Source organism: Rhinatrema bivittatum, chromosome 1 (genome assembly GCF_901001135.1).
Source record: "Rhinatrema bivittatum chromosome 1, aRhiBiv1.1, whole genome shotgun sequence".
NCBI classification, from domain to species: domain Eukaryota; kingdom Metazoa; phylum Chordata; class Amphibia; order Gymnophiona; family Rhinatrematidae; genus Rhinatrema; species Rhinatrema bivittatum.
The window spans coordinates 268,204,205-268,225,151 of NC_042615.1; the positions used below are offsets into that span (position 1 = coordinate 268,204,205).

Here is a 20,947-nt window from a genome sequence, read left to right on the forward strand (position 1 = left end):
TGCAGTTTACCATTTATTGCCAATGCCTTAATAATCAACCTCCTAATTGTACATAGCTTCAATTTATTGCTCAATTTTGCAGCTTATAGTATTATCCTGCAATATTTATTATATATTTTTATATGCTTTGTCTACTTTTCTATTCCATCTATTCCTTACACGCTCCACCTTTATTCTTGTTTATCCCCTTCCTGTCTTACATATACCAAATCTTTCCGCTTATATTCTCAATTTATTTCTCTTTTCACAATATGTAGTACAAGCTTTAATCATACTAGTTTCTCAACCTCACAATTTTTTGCAACTTGTATTTTAACTTATTTTATTTAAAACCTGTTTTGATCTTTTAACTTCTTAATCTCTGATTTAGTTTGTACTTCTTTATTTTCTTCAACTGTTCCTTAGATGTAACTAGTATTGTTATTATTTCTAACCAGTTCAATTGTTCATGTGTAAACCACCACTGCTAGATGTTACGTTAATTGTAAACCGATGTGATGTTACTAAATGAATGTCGGTATATAAAAGCTACAAATAAATAAATAAATAAATAAATAAATAAATAAATCAATCAAATTGGTGGAGTGGTAACCCTATATGTAAAGGATTACATAGAGTCAAACATAATAAAAATCCAGCAGGAAACAAAATGCACACTGAAATTCCTATGGATGGAAATTCCACATGTGACGGGTAAAAGTATAGCAGTGGGTTTATACTGCCGTCCATCTAGCCAAGATAAAGAAAAACTGTGAAATGCTAACTGAAATTAGAAAGGCAAATAAATTTGACAACATAATAGTAATGTGAGATTTCAATTACCCCCCAGTATTAACTGAGTCAATGTCTCATTAGGAAATTCTAGAAAGGTTAAGATTTTAGTTCCCATAAATGACTGTTTCATGGAGCAGCTGGTCCTAGAACTCACAAGAGGAGCTGACACTTTAGATCTAGTCCTCAATGGAATGCATGACCTCGTGCAGGAGGTTACACAATGCTGGGTTCCTTATTGGGAGTCACCACCCAAGAAAAGGATTTGGAGTCCTTGTGGACCAAACATTGAAATTCTTAGCTCAACATGCAATGGTGGTCAAAAATGCAAACACAACGTTTGGAATTATCTAAAAAGGAATGGAGAATACAACAGAAAATATATTGCCTCTGTATGGTGGATTGGAGAGACTGTAGCACCCCCAGCCTGGTGTCGCGCTTGATGAGCCAATCATCCAGGAAGGGGAAGACATGCACTTGCTGCTTCCTGAGATAGGTACCCACCACCACTAGGCATTTTGGGAAGATACAGGGCGCAGATGCTAGGCCGAAGGGTAGCACCCAATATTGAAAGTGCTCCTCTCCCACCAGAAATCAGACGTACTTCCGATTGCTGTGAGCATAAGCGTCCTTTAGATCGAGAGAGCAAATCCAGTCCCCTCTCTTTAGAAGAGGGATTAGAGAGCCCAGTGAAACCATTTTGAACTTTTCTCTTCAGAGGAATCTGTTCAAAGCTCTCAGGTCCAGGATAGGACAGAGGCCTCCTGTCTTCATGGGAATCAGGAAATACCTGGAGTAAAACCTGCTGTCCCACTGGCTTGGTGGAATGGGTTTGACTACTCCAGCCATTAGGAGGGCGGAGAGTTCCACTTGCAGTACTTGCTGGTTCACCGAAAACCCCCAAGAGAGGCACGGAGGGGATTCTGGGGGGACCTTTCGAAAGTTCAGTCTGTACCTCCAACAAATAATGGACAGGACCCATTGGTCAGAAGTGACTGATTGCCAACGGTCTGCAAAGAGTTGCAGGTGGCCTCCAACTGGGGAATTGTTTGTAGTGGGCATGGGTTGCTAGCTTAAACTCCCTCGCAGTCAAAATCCCATGGCAGGACTCTGGTCGAGGGGAGCATGGCTGTTGAATCCATTTCCTAGGTGCAGCACACTGAGACCTCATCCTAACCACTGTAGGATATTTCCTTGGGTGGTAAAAGGGGCGTCTCAAACTCTGTCTCAAGGACTTCTTGCCAGAGGACCGAGGATCTGACGTGCTGGCAGACAGATGCTGGAAGGTTTTATGATAATCTTTCAGTTGTGCTACTGCTTCCTTGATTTTCTCCCCTAAGATATTTTCCCCAGCACAGGGCAGGTCCGTGATATGCTCCTGCAGTTCCAGCTGGAGGACTGAGGCCTGAAGCCAGGCCATATGTCGAGCACCTATACCCCACCACAGCAACCCTGGCCGCAATTTCAAACACATCATAAGCGGACTGGTCATCATGTCTGTCAAACTTCAGCCCCTGTTGAATCACTTTCAGGAAATCCTTCTGAACTTGTTGCGGGAAGCAGTCCACCAGAACTTGAACTTGTTTCCAGAGGTTCCTGGAGTATTGGCTCATATAGAGTTGGTAACATGCAATCTGGGCCCCCAGCATGGACGCTTGGAAGCCCTTCCTTCCTAGACCATCCAGGACTTTGTGATCACGACCTGGGGGAGCTGAAGCATGGGTCCATGAACTCCTTGCCTTTTTCAAGGCTGATTCCAACATTACTGACTGGCGTGGAAGCATTCAAACCCCATGGTGGGTTGCACCAAGTAAACTGCATCAGTCTTTCAGTTAACTGGGGGGATCGAAAAGGGATGCTTCCACAGCTGGACAAACAGATCTTTAAAGATGTCATGCACCGGTACTGTTACCATCACCTTAGGGGAATCCACAAATTGGAGGACTTCTAGCATCTTGTGCCTGGAGTCCTGCTCAGTCAAGAGTTAGAATGGCACTGATTCCGCCAAAGTCTTCACAAAGCTGGCAAAAGTCAAGTATTCCAGTAGAGATCTACGCCTCTCCTCCCGGGAAGCAGGCTCAGAGGGCAAGTCCTCTGTGTCCTCCGAAGAGGATGGGGATGCCTCATCCTCCTAAGGGTCATAGGAAGCATCCTCTTCACTCAGAGTGCCTGGGGACAACAGAAGGGGAGCCCCCATTGCACCCCTAGGCTGAGAGCCCAAAGGCACCAGGAGCCTCAAAGGTATAGAGGTGCGGTCACCAGCGGCCCCGTGGACACTGAAGGATGCGCTGGTACCGGAGGCCCTGCGGGCACCGAGAGAATCAATGGACCTAAGGGCATCGATCCCAGAAAGCTCAGGAGTGGGTTTCTTCAAGCCAGACGGTCCTCCTTCATCGGAGGAGTCGACCACTAGAATAGCGACAGGTGAGGGCTGCACTGGTGCTCCCTGTGGCATTGAGGGCACCCAGGGCACCTGGAGAGGATGTGCAGGCAACACACTGAGCAATAAATCCAGCCACTCTAGCAAAGGTGTGAGCACTGATAGCATTGGCTCTGGTGGTAGCCCTGATGTCTTGTAGGGCTTGGCCGATCATCAACTTCACATGGTACTCTGACTCCTCCTCAAATGATGACAACGATAGAACAGCGTGAGGAGGAAACGAAACCAGAACCCTGTCGGAGCCCCGAGGGGGATCAGTGCCCATCACGGGAACTTGTTGGGATCGCCTCTGGCCTTCAGCCTCGATGGAAGGTGATGCCTCCTCAGGCCAGGGCAGCTTCAGGGGCAGCTTGGTCAGTGCTGGTGTCTTCCCGAGCTTGGAGCCATGGAAAGATGGCAATCAATGGCAACGCTTTCTTGATTTCCCCAGATGCTCGGCCCGGTTTTTCCCCAGAGCTGAGGGAGACAGAAAGGATCCAGACTTGGAATGGGAAGAGACAGAAAGTGGACGATCCCCCGCGCCCAGTTCCACATGAGAACCCAGAGGTGGGGAAGTAAACACAGGAGCTGGAGTTGCCGAGACTTCATGTCCCCTGGGTGTCGATGCCCCCAGTGCTGAAGTCGAGGGTTCAGACTTTCTGGTGCCAAACAACTTTTCCATCTTGTTGAGGTTCACACGATGGCCCTTAGGAGTCATCTGGGCACGGAAAGCGCAAAATAAAGACTTCATGGGGGTCTGTGATGGATATAGTCCAGGGGCACTGGTGACAACGGTGAAAACCGGATGACGCCTTTGGAAAAAAAATGCGGTGTGTGGTTGATGACCAGCGGCCACCGGAAAGCAACCACAAAGAACATAAAAACTTAACGCGACACCTGATAACTAACTCCAGGAGATTAAGGGACCCAGCATGACCCAAAAAGCGGGAATAAAACAGTTTTCCAAAAAGTTTAGCACGAGCTCCACAGTCGTGAGTCAAAAGCTTCATGGAAAGAGACTGAATAGGGACCCCCGCATGGCCACGTGGATACTGGCACGTCGAGCATGCTCAGCCTGCCAGTCAAAGTTTCTAGAAACTTTGACAAATGTTTTCCTTCTCAGGCTCCATCTGATGATGTCACCCATGTGTGAGGACTACCATGCTTTGAACAGATTCCTTACTTATCCAGGTGGTGTATGAAGTCCACTACCCTCATACCGGGCAGACAAGTTACCAAGCGATCCTCTTGCCCACCAGCCACCCAGCTATCTACATTCATAATTATCAAATCACCAACTATAACGGCAGTCCTAACCCTTCCCTACTGGGCACATGGCCCTGGAGACACATCCTTGGAGGGCAGATCCTAGCTACAGGATCACTTCCACACCAAGGTGATATCATTTTCCAGATGACTTTACGCCTCCAAAGCAGCACACACGTCAGTAGACCGAACATTGGCTAAATCTTTGTTTATTTGAAAGTCTAGGTACTTTAAGCCCTGATTCTACAATATTGAAAATTATTTCTCCTTAAAGCTTTTTTGATAGTTTAAAGATGATATTAAAATTTTGGTGATCGGAAGACACCCCTTGTTTGACAAATTGGAAACTTCAAATGTGTGGTGATCTAGTTATGGAGTTCTAAGCAGCAAAAATGTAAGGTCAGGCTGGCTCTGACAGGTTTCCAAAGATCCAGGATAGCTACTCCCTGGTATTGCCTCATATACCACAGAATACTTTTTAGAGCCATTAAGTGGTTGTATACTGTATTTTCATTTCTTTCAGTCAATGAATATGGAATTTTACTATAAAAATGTTGTTATCCTGAGTGTCTGATGTTTTTCACTACGTAGTGCAGATCTGGGATTAGATGGGGTAAATAAAATGTAACTGTGTATTATAAAACTGTTACAGCTGAGAAATGTGGTATGTTAGAGAAGCAATCGTATGCCATATTGTGATGTGTTTCAATTTGTTAATAGAAAGATTTAAACTAAAAGTAGACAAGGCTTTGGGACCTGGTGAGGTACATCTCAGATTAGTAAAGGCATTAAAGGAAGTGCCAACTGTACCCCTCACAGCTCTTTTCAACTTCTCACAACAGGAGAGATTACTTAGGACCAGAGAAGAGCAAATATAATACCTACTTTGTGGAAAGAGAACGCGCAACACTACAGATCTGTAGTAGTAGTAGGCCCAGGTCACTGCCACCATCACTGCCTATGCCAGCACAATCACTGCCTCGTTCCTCCATAGGGGCACAAGTGCATATCATACACTTAAAGGGCCCTTGGCAGGAAAGGACTCTGAGGCACATAGCGGTGATGTCATCAAGCTGGGGGATTTAATAACTGGTCTCACATCAGTCAGATGCCTCAGCAACAGGTCCTCCTATATTCCTGTTGGTTTTTGTTGCTCTCTTGGATCCTGCCTTGCCCCTTTGTCTTGTTCCAGTCCTGCTTTTCTAATCCAGCCACTTCTCTCTGCCAAGTCCCCTGCCTTTCCCTGTTTGCACTGTCTAATCTCTCATGCCTTGACCCAATGCCTGGATATCACTTTTGCCTGACTGCTGCCTGCCACGACCATTGCCTGGATATAGCCTCCACTGGACAACTGCCCGTCTCGACCCTTGCCTGGATCTTGGTACTGCTTACCCACTGCCTGCCCTGGCCTGGCCTCAGACAGCTCTCCTTACTGCAGACTCTCTCCTAAGTCCTGCTGGCCTCAGAACCTAATGGTTCAACCTGTGGGAGAAGAGGCTGATATACATGAAGCCTCTTCTTCAGACCTGCCCCTTAAGCATGTCTGCCTGCTGTCGGTGTGGACCCAGCCCAAAGATTCACACTCCATGACAGTCAGGCCAAATAAATAAATAAATAAATAAATAAATAAATAAATAATTAAAAGTGCCTTCTTTCAACAAATTTTGCTTGAGACAAAGAAATAAAATCTGGCATAATCATATTCCAAGTTTAGCAAAAATACAGAGTGATATAATGCAGGGTTTTGCAACTTTCTACTTTTTTTTTTTTTTTAGAAAAATTGTTTTTATTGCTTTGCTAGTTGATCTTAGAAAGCATCTATCAGTTGTTTCAAACATGTCTCCCACAAGAATACTGATCTGATCAATAAGAATTTTATAATATGCTGTTAGGAACCTGCCTGGGCCCAGTGCTTTTTAACTGAATTAATATTCATTTTTAGTTCACAAACAAAGTAAAAAGGCATGCCTGATGGGGAGGTCATGTGTGTCTGCAACCCTCTTTCAACTCAGAAACTAGCCAGTAGATTGGCCTGAAAATTGACAGAGTTGGGAAAGTTGCTTACTCATATGTCATAGGTTAGAACTTATGGTGACGCTTCATTCCTGGTCTTTGGAATCAAGAGTTTTCATAAGGACATGCTGACCAGTGATAGTGTGCACAAGTTTTAACATTTACTCAACTGCAGGGGTGTATATTAAAGCATGTGGCAGTAGAATCTCAGTGACTTAGGCTGAGGTCGATGGAACGGAAGATCTCTATTTCTGATGTACTATTACTGGGACAACAAATGACACTCTTGTATTTGCAGAACTAGTGGGAGTACAGAGCCATAACTTTTTATTTCTTGTATAACGAGAGGGGTATATAAGTATGCTAATTAAGTTGGAGTTAACTTAAATAACACTTGTCCTTACCTTACATTGAATACCACTTCCTCCGGAAGCAGTAATGTGTTCAGCCCACAGTAGCCTTAAATCCTTGCCTTTCAGATTTAGGCTATCTCTACTAGAATACCAAACATTTATTTAAAGGAATCGCTTTTTTCTGGATCTTCATTTCACTACATTTGTTCTCTCCCTTTTAATTATTCCTCTTTTTCACATATATTCAAAGAAAGTTGTATCCCCTGTTTTCACTGATTAGACAGTATACTCCTCCACTTGAGACTTTGCCAGTCTAAATATATTCCTTTGTTTCTTCTGTTTTAATTTCCTAAAGACTATTTTTTTTTTTACACAGTACTTTTTCTCCTACTTCCTTGGTGAACCATAGTAGTCTCTCTATTTTTTTTTCTTCCTATCATGCTGACACGATACTTTTATACCATTTCAATACCTATTTTTTTTATTGCTATCCATAATTCCTCTCTATCTCTTCTATTCCCCATTCCTGACATGGCTTTATTAACATAATCATTTATTTTTTTAAAGCCAGTCTTTCTGAGGTCTAACATCCTTGTTCTACTTCTGGCACTCTCAAATCTACATCTGACAGATTTAAATTCTTAAGTAGCAGTGCATCTACTTTGCATGGGTTCTGTTATGTCCATATTTAGCTCTTCCCTTTGCTATGGTGATCTATATATTACAACTACATAAATTTTAGAACCCTGCTCCTTACTATGTATCTCAATGGCTTCTATTTCATCCCTACCATATACAGCTTTTCTTTATATATACTCTTTTTAGGATAACTTAGTATGTTCATCTGCTGATCCTGATTATCATGGAGCCATCATTCAGTGACCAACCACATCAAAGTCCTCTTCCAGGTCCTTTCCAGGTCATTAGAGGGTCATGCATCAAAGTGTGTTATGGCGTTATCGCATGCGAAAAACACTGTAGCATACGGCGTGAATGCAAATTTTTTGGGAGGGCGGGATTGGGGAGAAGTATTGGGCGGGAATTAGTAAAATTAGGGGCCATATCACACAGTGCAATAGCATAACGCATGCTATCGCATGGTTTTAACACCGGAAATAACTACACCTTTTCCCCTGGCATTAAGCTGTGCAATGTGTGCGAAATGGCCATAAGGCAATTTGTGATAAATTTTTAGAATTGCATTTTGGCCATTTCATGGCTTGGGGGGAGGGGGGAAGGAGGAGAGGGAGGAGTTGAGTGGCGTAGAGAGAGAGAGAGAGAGAGCGCCTCTGGGGAGGGTCTCATTGTGTGCACCTATCTATATCTCTATAGGAGGGCTATCTGATAGGTCAAGGTGAGGTGTTAGTGGTGGTTTAGGGTGCAGGGGCCAGTTTCACATGTAGAGTTAGACGTACGAACAGCACAATACACATTGGTGAAAATTTGACATCATTTGGAGTGAGGAAAGTCTCACAGAGCTGAAATTTTGTACTATGTTCTCTCACCCTAGTTTGATGGTTCCCTGTATTTTATTCTACTTTATAACTTTTCAGTTAAGCATTTTTCCAGAAATTTGTGGCTGCATAATCACATCTTATGTTATCTTGTCTGTTAAAATAGCAAATCAGTTTTTAATGAAATATATTTCTTTAGAATTGATGGAAGTTCCATTTTAAATTAAAAACAAAACAGAAAACTCAAAAACATGAGTGGAATTTTCAAGATACTATCACAAGTCATGGAATGCTGGGGAATATTTATAAAGTCTGTGATATTTTTATACTGTTTTACCAAAAAATAAAAGTAAAATATTTTACCTTTATAAATATGATACAAACTTTATATAAATACATATACACACACATATAAACATATATACCGTATATATGTACACACACACTATAAAGATAGTTCAGAACTGCTTCCAACATTACCATTTCTAAAATAATACAAGAAACCAAAATGTCAGCAGTTTTAAACAGGAACCTGGCTGCTTAAATTGCCGTCTGTGTGTGTGTTTTCTGAAGGGGGGCAATTGCCAACTTTAATAACACACTAAGCAATTTCTGACATGTAAGACATTTTCTCCAAAAATGAAGTCATTAAATCTGAACTTTTATGGCCTTTAACCAAATCTTACAGAATCCTGCTTGGAATGCTGCTTAGAAATTGTACAAAAAGAAGCCGAACAAATTGCCCACAGGATTTCCTACTGCACTATTTTTCTTTATCCAGTCTAACAGATTGCATCCATATTCTTCCTCCAGTACTCTAGGTGCATCCATGTTAAAAGATGAACCAAGGCACTGTCTTGTCTTTGAACATTAAAGCTTTCCTGGTAGGAATCATAAAACCAAGAATTATAACCATCCAATATCCTTGAACACAGTACATGCCAGACATCCCAGCACATTTCACTATATCCAAAAACAAACTGATTCTATGCTGTAAAAGAAAAACTGCACCTCACAGGATTGCTCCTGTACAAATTCTAATTACGTGTATTAATTATGAGCACCTTTATTTCGTGTAGGGCTGTTCAAAATAAAGGGAGACAGGAAAAGAGACAGAGACATGCATAAGGGAAGGATGGCGCTACCATACATTTTCTATGCTGTCAAGATTTTAGAAAGAAATAATGTATCAAGAATTAGAGATTGAATTTCAGCTAATCAGACTGTAAAGCGGAAACTAATTGCTGAATACTAAATCCTCACCTCTGTCAGCCCAATATTCTTCCTCTTAATCACATTCTGTAAACAATTGTTCAGTGTTCGAGTAAGCAGCAAGTTCGTCGATTTCCGAATCATGTCATCAACCTCTGTGGAACTGCACAAGAAAAATACACAAATATATATTTAAAATCTGGTCATTTCTGAAAATAAAACATATATAACCAAACCTTTAAATCATGAGGGAAAGGATTCTGAGAACATGTGCCCATAATCCTCACAGAAGACCAGAGGTTAAGAATGGATGTTTCTGGTACAATATCAGTCTACTAAAGATAACCAAGAGGTACCCATTAGTGACCTTTCCTTGTACAAGATAAATTGGTGCTCGTAAATTCATAGTTATTTTCAGAAAGAGTAGACAATGCACTCTAGAGCATGCATATCTAATAATCAGAAAGGGATATGCATGTGACAGATATGCATTCATACTCATGCTTTACCCAACTAGAAAGTACATGCAATATGAGTGTATTATACATGTGTGCTCTGTATAAGTGAAAGGCTTTTAGACAGTCTAAAACAGAAATTGAGGAAAAGCTTGCCAATGAGGCAAAAACTAATATCTTTTTCAAGTATATTTAAAGCAAAAAACCTGTAAAGAAGTCAGTTGGGCCGCTAGATGACCGAAGTGTTAAATGGGTGTTCAGGAAGGACAAGAAAATATCATAAAAACAAAGAGATCTCTGCCTTGGTCTTTACGGAGGAGGATATTGGGACCATACCCACACATGAAACATTAATGGTAGAAATTCTGAGCAACTAAAACAAATGTCTGTGACAATTGAGGATGTAATAGATAAGAATGACAAGCTAAAGAGTAACAAATCACCGGGACTGGATAGTATCCATCCTAGAGTTCTAAAAGAACTAAAACATGAAATTGCTAACCTGTTACTAGTAATATATAACCTATCATTTAAAACAGCCATGATTCCTGAAGACTAGAAGGAGGCCAATTTGATGCCAATTTTCAAAAAGGGCTCCAGGACTGATCTGGGAAAATACAGACTGATGAGTATGATGTCAGTGCCCGTCAGAATGGTAGAAGCTGTTTTTAAAAACAAAATCACTGACTATATAGACAGACATGGCTTAACAGGGAAGAGTCAACATAGTTTCAAGGGGAAAGCAAAGTTGCTTACCTGTAATGGGTATTCTCACAGGACAGCAGGATGTTAGTCCTCACACATGGGTGACATCATCAGAAGGAACCCAGCACATAACTCAAAGAATCTAGAGCTTTCAAACATGCCCTACTGAGCATGTGCAGCTGTAGTAATCACCCTGTCCCCTAGGCATAGTCCCTCAGTTCATGATATAGCCTTTTTCATCTGGGAGCTACTCTGGAAATGCTGCCTCGCGAAATAGACCTGCTGTGCCTTAGAACGACCGAAGGAGAGTTCTATAACTTGACCGGCTCAAGGAATTTGCAAGGAACCAAGAATAACCACCAGTCAGAAGTGGTGACATCCCTTCTCCGGAAATGGAGAATGGGGGACACCCCTTGTAGGGGTGTGCAATCAGGCGCCCAGAGGTCACCCTGGAACAGAGCTATACCTCTCCTTCCTGAAGGGAGAGGAGTAATGGGAATAGGGGCCTCTCGATCCACAAAAACTCTATCAACTCTCCACTGGAGAGTGAGTTGTGTTACAATCACTGATCAACGGGGTTCAAAAGCGACAAAACCAACACTGGCAGCTACCCTCAGATTGGGTAGGCCACCACAAGTAACAATGGAGGAGCACCAGCAAAAACAGTCCAATGACTGCTGCTGCTGTTCCCCGGCCCTGGTCTCCCCAAAGAAGCACTGATTTCAAGAATCAAGGCTCTGGTTCAGAGATAAACATGCCAGGGACAGAGCCTCAGGAGCTTCCCCACAAAAGGGGTTTTTGACATGAGAGGGGTCGAAAGGCATATTCCTCTTCGGAAGGAAGAGAGGACTCCCGACACATCCCTCCCGATGTCTACTTCCCTTAGGGTTTGACCAGGAACACAGTTCTAGGTCAGTCCTGTGGCTGTGGGACACAAATTGTGCTTGCCATGAGGAAAACACTCACACAGATACACCTATACAGTAGAGGACAACTGGAAAAATAGCCTTCCACTGTGAAAACACACTGACCAGTACTCATACATGGTATCCACTTGCTAGAGTAGATGGCTACACACTGCCAAAAGGTGAATCATAGAGGGTGTAATGACGCCTTCCCCGAAAGTGCTCCCCAGCACTTTACGGTACAGAACTGACGAGGATGCCAGGCCATGATGCAACGATGGCAGAAACCTGGCATGCCTAAGACCTGCACAGACAGAGAGAATGCTGCCTGCCATCATCCAAGCCACACAGAGTAGATGCCTTGATGTACCCGACCGCACATGCTGAGCTCCACTGTCACAATAACTCACAGTGGCATGACTAGGAAGAGAATGATGATTGCATCCCTCATACCACTGGTGCACAGGGCATGGTATTCTATGATGTCGCCCCTTCCAGTACCTGATAACGCCCCAAGAAGCAGGGCACCTTTGATTCCCTCAGGGAATGACAGCAGCAAAGTCCCTGGTGACTGATGGTGCCCATGGAGTCCTACGTTTATATCCTGCAGCTTATAACCACATCTATTGATACCCACAGTGGTGACAGTGCCTGGAGGGCCCATAGCACTATTGCACTCACTGAAGGGTCACATCAAGGGCACCAAATGATGCTGCATCCAGGGCTTTAACGGCACTTGACCGAATCAGGATCAGTTTGACGGTATATAGCGCCATCCTCGGTGCCACAGGCACCTGCGGACATCAACCACCTGGCAGCACCAAAAGAGACCTCACTGCTCAAAGGCATCGATGGACTGGCAGTACCAAAGATGCCAGGGGTGCTTGCAGGCAGAGGCTCAACGATGTCCAAAGGAACTGATAACCGCCCGCACCATCAATTGTTTCCCTCAGCTCATCTATGCATCCGAGAGCATCGATGCTGCAAGCTGGATGGCGTCTCTCACCAGTGGCTATGGCTGACAATAGCCTTGCTAGTGCATGAAATCCAGGCGGGGTCTCCAATACCCCCCCCCCCCCCCCCCGATCCCAACAGCTCAGGCCCCTGAGATCAACGGTATCCATCGTGCCCAATAGCCGTAGCCTGTAATAGGACAGCAAGGTGCTCCTCCGCTCCTATCGGGACATCAGACCACTGCGCCTGAATGCTTCAGTGTATCAGGGTGCCTTGAGTAGATGGTGACCCCAGCGCTCGATCAGTCCAAGATTGAAATTCCTGGCACCTGAGGGCTTCAGTGGCACTCAAGGGATCTCAAGAGCCCAGGCAGACGATGCCTCAGGGGCGACCAGGGGACTCAAGGGTGATCCCAATGTCTCATTGGTGGTGCTTGATATAGTCAAGAGTGGCAACAAAAGGAATTGGTGGCCAACGTGCCCAAAGGCCTCATTTCTGAATGGCATCGAAAGGCGCTGATGGTATTGGGGCAGCTCTGCATCATGATGGCATTGAGGCCATACACCGCGACGGCTTTGAAGGTGGCTGCAGCATAGAGGTCACACATCTCGAATGCACAAAGGGCTGCCTCAGCATTGAGATCATGCACCTCGACTGAATTGAGGGTTGCCGCAGCATCGAAGCCACATGCCTCAACAGCATTGAGGGTGGCCACGCATGCACCTCGATGGAAGCGAGGGCGTCAATGGTATCAATGGCACTGCAACATTGAAGGCACCATGGCATCGGGGGCATCGAGGCCTCAAGGGCAGTGATGACATCAAAATTGGCCCCATCGGCACTGAGGGGAACCATGGCACTTGACTGTAGACCTGGACCCCGACACCAAATGTTGTTGCCGCTACTCCGCCACATCGAGGCAACCATGGTGCTCAATGGCAAACCTGGTCCTGACATCGATGCATCAGATCAACAGTGCGCTGGTCCCAAATGTGCATTGGCAACCATTATTAAGCATGGCACCGAAGGTATGGCAGTAAGCTGCTTGCCCAGGCTTCTGCTCACCGTCTTTCCCAGGGAAACTGCACTGCCATCACTAGCAAGCAGGAAGGGAGGCTACATCATCCAGGGCTCCTGCCCATGAAGACTAGCTCCTTTGAGCGTGGGGAGGATGAGCTCTCTCCCTCCCCCCCCCCCCCAGGAACGGTATGTCCTCGATTTCTTCACTGTCTGAACCCATCAAGGCTGATCAATCAGTGAAACGACATGGAACTCCTGCCTGGGTAGAACTCAGGCAAGTCCCCAGGCTCAGCGGCCTACATGGATCACTGACGGACTGCACTAGTCAGTCCTGCCAGCACTGGACAAAGGTACAAAAACAGACAGAGCAAGGCGAGGACACAGATACTAAATTGTAAGTGCAGTATTTTTTTATTTTAAAGGAAGAAATAGATTCTGCCAGACTGCACAGTGACTAAGGCCACCATGCAGCTGGCAGACAGAGGAGAAGAAAAAAGGGAAGGAAATTAAACTAAAGTAAGGAAAAGGAAAGAAAATAGCTGCAGCACCAGAAAAATCACTTACAAAACTGTGAGAGAAGACAGCAAAGCTGAATAACGTTAGACATATGGCTCCCACAACCACACGGCTAAGCGGAAAAAACATAGAAACATAGAAATGACGGCAGAAGACCAAACAGCCCATCCAGTCTGCCCAGCAAGTTTCGCACTTTTTTTTTCTTTTTTCTCATACTTATTTGTTACTCTTGACTCTTAGTAACCTTTTGGTTCTATTTCCCTTCCACCCCCACCATTATTTATTTATTTAAGGCTTTTATATACCGACTTTCTTGATACAGATCAAATCAACTCGGTTTACATCGAACGAAGCAGAAACAATAACCAACCATATAACAAGACAATTTGAAGGAGCATAAAAGTTACATTCTAACAAGGTTGCCTTAACTGGGAGAAGGAAAAAAAGAAGGGGCGAACGAAGATAAATTACTATATACAATGAATTACTATTTACAATGGAGAATGGGAGGGAGACATGATAATTCTAAATCAGGCTGTTGAGCTATTAGCAGGGAAGGCTTGGCAGAATAGCCATGTCTTCAGATTCTTTTTAAAAGTTAATAGACAGGTTTCCTGTCTGAGGTCCGGGGGTATAGCGTTCCAGATGGAGGGTCCTGCGGTAGAAAATGTCCTGTCTCTGATGTTAGCGTGTTGTACAAATTTGAGTGGAGGAATATGTAATGATCCCTTGTAGGCATCTCTTAAGGGTCTGGTCGTTGAGTGTAGTTTGAGAGGGTGTAAAAGATCTATAGGAGACTGATGGTGAATGTTTTTGTGGATAATTGTCAGTGATTTATGAAGGATCCTGAAGTTTACTGGGAGCCAGTGGAGGTCCTTTAAGATGGGGGAGATATGCGCTCTCCGATTAGTATTTGTTAAAATTCTCGCTGCTGCATTTTGGAGCAACTGGAGGGGTTTTATAGTGGAATTCGGTAGACCTTGCAAGATGGAATTGCAGTAGTCTATCTTGGAGAAAAGAATAGCTTGAAGGACAGATCTGAAGTCATGGTGGAATAGTAGCGGTTTGAGTTTTTTTGAGTACTTGTAGCTTGTAGAAGCACTCCCTTGTTGTGTGTTTTATAAACTGCTTTAAATTCAAGTGACTATCTAGTATAACTCCAAGATCTCGGGCGTGGGATATTTGAATGTTGGAATGCAGTTGGTTATGAAATGGACTGCCTTCTGGGATTATTAGCAGTAGTTCAGTCTTGGAAGTGTTGAGTACCAGGTTAATGCTTGAGAGGTGGTGATTGATCTTTTGTAAATGGGAGTCCCATAATTTGAGTGTTGAGTCCAGTGACCTGGATATGGGTATTAAAATTTGTACATCATCGGCATATATATAAAACTTAAGATTTAAATTTGAGAGTACATGGCAGAGAGGGAGTATGTAGATGTTAAACAAGGTGGGCGATAAGGAGGAACCCTGAGGAACTCCAAATGGGGCATTGCTTTGAAAGGATTCCTTGTTATTGATTTTAACCTTATAGCTTCTATTGCTAAGGAAGGAGTCGAACCATCTGAGAGCTGATCCAGTAATACCTATATCTGACAGTTGGTTTAGTAGGGTATTATGATTAACGGTATCGAAAGCTGCGGAGATGTCAAGAAGGGCTAGAAGGAATGATTGACCTTTGTCAAAGCTGATGTGAATTTGATCAAGGAGAGAGATGAGGAGGGTTTCCGTATTATGTTCTTTTCAGAAGCCGTATTGTGAATGGTGTAGTATGTTATGGTCCTCCAAGTAGTCTGAAAGCTGCTTATTTACAATTTTCTCCATGATCTTGGTTATAAACGAGAGATTTGAGATGGGGCGGTAGTTGGTGAGGTCATCCGGATCCAGGTTTGGTTTTTTGAGAATGGGTTTAAGTGTAGCTGATTTGAGGGCATCTGGGAAAATTCCTTGTGAGAGGGAACAATTAATAATATCAGCTAGATATTTGGAAATGTATTCTGGTATGAGAATCAGGAATTTGGAAGGGATTTGGTCCTGCGGATGGGTCGATGGTTTCATTTTTTTTTATCAGATTTTCCACCTCTATAGTGTAGGTAGGATCAAAAGATTCCAGGCTTATGTCTGTGTTTGTTCGGTGGAGGGTATCCGGAGGCAGTGAATTTGGATTGGTAGGTAATTTAGCTAGGGTGTTTGAGATTTTATTCTGAAAGAATAAAGCCAGATCATTGGCTTTCGATTGGGCTGTATCGTCTGGAATAGTAGGGGGAGCAGTTTTGGTGAGTTCCGATACATTCGAGAAAAGGGCCTTCGCATCGAAGATCATATCGTGAATACGGTGGGCATAGAAATCTCTTTTTGTTTGAAGCGTTATCTTTCTGTAATGGTGGAGGGCGGTTTTGTATGTGGTTAGAGAATGGGGGTTGGGGTTCTTTCTCCATTCTTTTTCTTTCCATCTAAGGTTTTGCTTCAGGGTACGGAGCTCCTTAGAGAACCATGGTTGTTTATTTTTTTGATAAGGGTCTATAGATTTTTTAGACAGTGGGCATAAGTTATTGGCTATCATTTCAGTAATAGTTTGCCAAGATGTGATAGCAGAGTTAGGGTTAGATAGATCCAGCTTAGGAAGTTCTTTGATTAGAGAATTGCCGAGGTCTTCTGAAGGACATGGTTTCCTGTAGTGCAATGTGGTCGCCTGACGTGTGGCAGAGAATCCTGTCAATGATTTAATAGTGGTGGTGATCATGAAGTGGTCTGACCATGGAACCGGGAGGCATAAAGGGGGTGTAAGTGGGGTGAGGTTGGAATTTGTGAAGATAAGGTCAAGAGTATGACCTGCTTTATGTGTGGGTTGGTTGATGTGTTGTTTGAATCCCAAGTCTGAAAGGGCTGATAGGAAGGCTTCGCAGTTAGAAGATAGAGGATTGGCATCGATGTGAAAATTAAAATCTCCAAGGATTATGGCTGGAGAATCTGGATTTACATATTTTGCTATGATTTCCACCATAGGGGAGGCATCTTGTTCTAAAAGTCCAGGTGGGGCGTAAGTGAGGAGGATTTGGAGTGACTTAGATTTGAAAAAACCATTAATGTAGAGAGCAGTGTTGGAACTGCATCTAAGTGAAATATCTAGCTTAATTAGTTAGGGGTAGTAACCGCCTCAATATGCAAGCTACACCCATGCTTATTTGTTTACCCAGTCTATATATAGATCCACTTTACTTCATTCCCCCTGCTGTTGAAGCAGAGAGTTATGCTGGATATGCATTGAAAGTGAAGTATCAGACTTTCTCTCCTGCCGTTGAAGCAGATAGCTATGCTGGATATGCATTGAAAGTGAAGTATCAGACTTTCTCCCCTGCCGCTGAAGCAGAGAGCTATGCTGGATATGCATTGAAAGTGAAGTATCAGGCTAATTTGGTTTGGGGTAGTAACCGCCGTAACAAGCACGCTACTCCCCGCTTTTTTGTGAATGCAAATCCTTTTTTCCTCTTGCCGTTGAAGCTTAGAGCAATGTTGGAGTCGCATTAACCGTGTGTATGTTTATTGAATAAGGGTATTTTCTCCAGGTAGTAGCCGTCATTCCCGCGAGCCACCTACTCTTCATTCACGTCCTCTAGACTTTATGGATCCACAGTGTTTATCCCACGCCCCTTTGAAGTCCTTCACAGTTCTGGTCTTCACCACTTCCTCCGGAAGGGCATTCCAGGCATCCACCACCCTCTCCGTGAGCTTCAAATCATGACCCCTAGTTCTGCTGATTTTTTTCCGATGGAAAAGGTTTGTCGTTGTTTTTGGATCATTAAAACCTTTCAAGTATCTGAAAGTCTGTATCATATCACCTCTGCTCCTCCTTTCCTCCAGGGTGTACATATTTAGATTCTTCAATCTCTCCTCATAAGTCATCTGATGAAGACCATCCACCTTTTTGGTTGCCCTTCTCTGGACCACCTCCATCTTGTCTCTGTCTTTTCGGAGATACGGTCTTCAGAACTGAACACAGTACTGCAGGTGAGGCCTCACCAAGGACCTGTACAAGGGGATAATCACTTCCCTTTTCTTACTCGATATTCCTCTCTCTATGCAGCCCAGCATTCTTCTGGCTTTAGCTATCGCCTTGTCACATTGTTTCGCCGACTTCAGATCATTAGACACTATTACCCCAAGGTCTCTCTCCTGCTCCGTGCAGGAGAGACTGAGGGACTCTGCCTCGGGGTGAAGACTACAGCTGCACATATTCAGTAGGGCATGATGACATCCATGTGTGAGGACTACCATTCTGCTTGTCCACAGAGAAGTCTTGTCTTACCAATCTTTTAGATGCTTTTTAAAGGTGTAAATAAGCTTGTAGATAAAGGTGTACCAGTTGCTATAATGTATTTGGATTTTCAAAAGGCGTTTGACAAAGTATCCTATGAAAAACCCTTCAGGAAATTACAAAATCATGGGATAGAGGCAATGCTCTACTGTAGAATAGTAACTGGTTAAAATGCCGAAAATGGAGAATAGGACTAAATGGTCAGTTATCCCAATGGAGAAATGTTTTTAGTGGAGTACCACTCAGATCAGTACTGGAACCTGTGGTATTTAACATATCCATAAATGATCTGGAAAAGGGAACGAAAAGTGAGGTGATCACATTTTCAGATGACAAAAAATTATTCTAATTTGTTAAAACAGCAAGGGATTGCTAGTCTAGGGGACTGAGCAACTGAATGGCAGATGAAATTTAATGTAGAACAGTGTAAAGTGATGCACATAGGGAAAAATCATACACAATGCTGGGTTCTGTATTGGGAGCCACTACTCAGGAAAAAAACCTTGGAGTTCTTATGGACAATAAGTTGAAATCTTGAGCTTAGCATACAGCAGCGGTCAAAAGAGCAAATAAAATGTTAGGAATGATCCGTAAAGGAAAGGAAAATAAAATGGAAAATATATTGCCTTTGTATCGAGCCATGATGCACTTTGAGCACTGTGTGCAGTTCTAGTTGCCCCATCTCACGAAAGATATAGCAGATCTAAAAAAGGTGCAGAGGAGAGCAACAAAAGGATAAAAGAGATATAACATTTCTCCTATGATGAAAGGCTAGAGTTCTTCAACTTGGAAAAGTGATGACTGAGAAAGGACATGATAGAATTTTTTTTAAATCATGAGAGGTAGAACAGGTAAATACAGGACAGTTATTTGCCCTGTCAAATAACACTAAAACAAGGAAACACTCCATGAAATCAACAACCACTAGATTCAAAATACATTTAAGAAAATACTTTCACTCAGCCGCACTATCAAGCTGTGGAATCTGTTGCTAAAGGACATGGGTGTTATCATAGATAACGAACTGAATTTCAAAGCACATATCGCAACTAAAGTAAAAGACAGCTTCCACAAACTATTAACACTCCGACTTCTTAAACCATTCTTAAATCAATCGATTTCAGGACAGTTTTTCAGCTACTCATATTCGCAAACAGACTATTGTAATTCCCTCCTTTGCAGCTTAAAACAAAAACATATCACACCCACTCTATTATCTCTTCATTGGTTACCAATAAAATCAAGAATAGAATACAAAACTCTCACATTGGTACATAAAATCATTTACGAAGAACAGACCGATTGCCTGAACGCAGCAATCAAACTCCACATTCCACAAAGAAATCTCTGCTCAGCAAACAAAGGATTATTAACAATTCCCTCTATCTGCTCAGCTCAACCCATTCAAATACGAGAACGAGCGATATCACTTGCAACTCCCAAGCTTTGGAACACACGTCCACCTGACCTGCGATTGCAAACTAACCTCAAAACCTTTAAAAAAGAACTAAAAACCTGGCTTTTCACAGCAGCATGCCAAGACCCATGACTCACCACACTTCCATACCACCAAACAATTGAGAACCTATTTTTTCTTTCTTATCTTTTAATGCTCACTCTACCTAATACCTGTACTTTTATAATGTTAACGTTAAGTCACTTCTATTATTTTTTAAACAGATTATGTATTTTTAAAATTTTATTGTATTTTTCCGATGTGCAGTATATTTTATGAATTGTTACACGTTAATCTTATTTTTATTTTGAATATTGTAGAGTTTTACACTCATTTTAAACTTTAAATTGATTAATGCACTGACCTGTTAACCGTTGTGATGGCTCTGTCAAATGATGGTATAGAAAAACCAATAAATAAATAAATAACTGATTTAGGTAATTGGCACAGCAGGGTTTAAAAGATTTTTGGACAAGCTCCTGGAAGAAAAGTCCATAACACATAATTAGCCAGGTAGACTAAGGAAAGCTACTGCTATCCTTGGGAAGAACAGGAAATAGATCTACCTTATGGGATCTGCCAGGTACTTGCAATCTGGATTGGCCACTGTCAGAGACAGGATGCTGGGCTCAATGGACCTTAGTCTGACCCAGCATGGCAATTCTTAAGTTAATTTAAGAGAATTATATGCATTTCTAAGTTATATGTATAGGGGAAGTATGTACCCAGCATGGCAATTCTTAAGTTAATTTAAGAGAATTATGTGCATTTCTAAGTTATATGTATAGGGGAAGTATGTACAACAGGAACTTATGTGTCTAGGGGCATATGGGCAGCCAAATTTACATGGGCAACTAGCTTGAGAACAGGGTATCTGGACAAAGTCTACCTGTATACTCTGTATGGAATACTTTGGAAGCGGTGGGGGAGGTGAAGTGTACATTATTTGGGGATGCAGAATAGATTAATGAGTATTAAAATGGTCTTTTTTTTTAATTGGCTAATGTTTTAATGGTTGGGGAAGCAACTCTGTTTTGCCTCGGTGAGAGTGATGTTTGATCTATGGCCATTGCAATCACTGTCTATTGTATTTTTATGCATGTTGATATTTATTATATTTTTGATGTATTATTTTT

General features: G+C 42.8%; 1 protein-coding gene across 1 annotated transcript in view; it reads right to left on the reverse strand.

The window, feature by feature from the left end:
- Nucleotides 1-20,947, reverse strand: part of EXOC6B (exocyst complex component 6B) — a 1,306,513-nt gene that overhangs the window by 636,316 nt on the left and 649,250 nt on the right. The window contains 1 exon segment of the mRNA XM_029594539.1: nt 9,540-9,651. Coding sequence (XP_029450399.1) covers nt 9,540-9,651 — 112 coding nt within the window.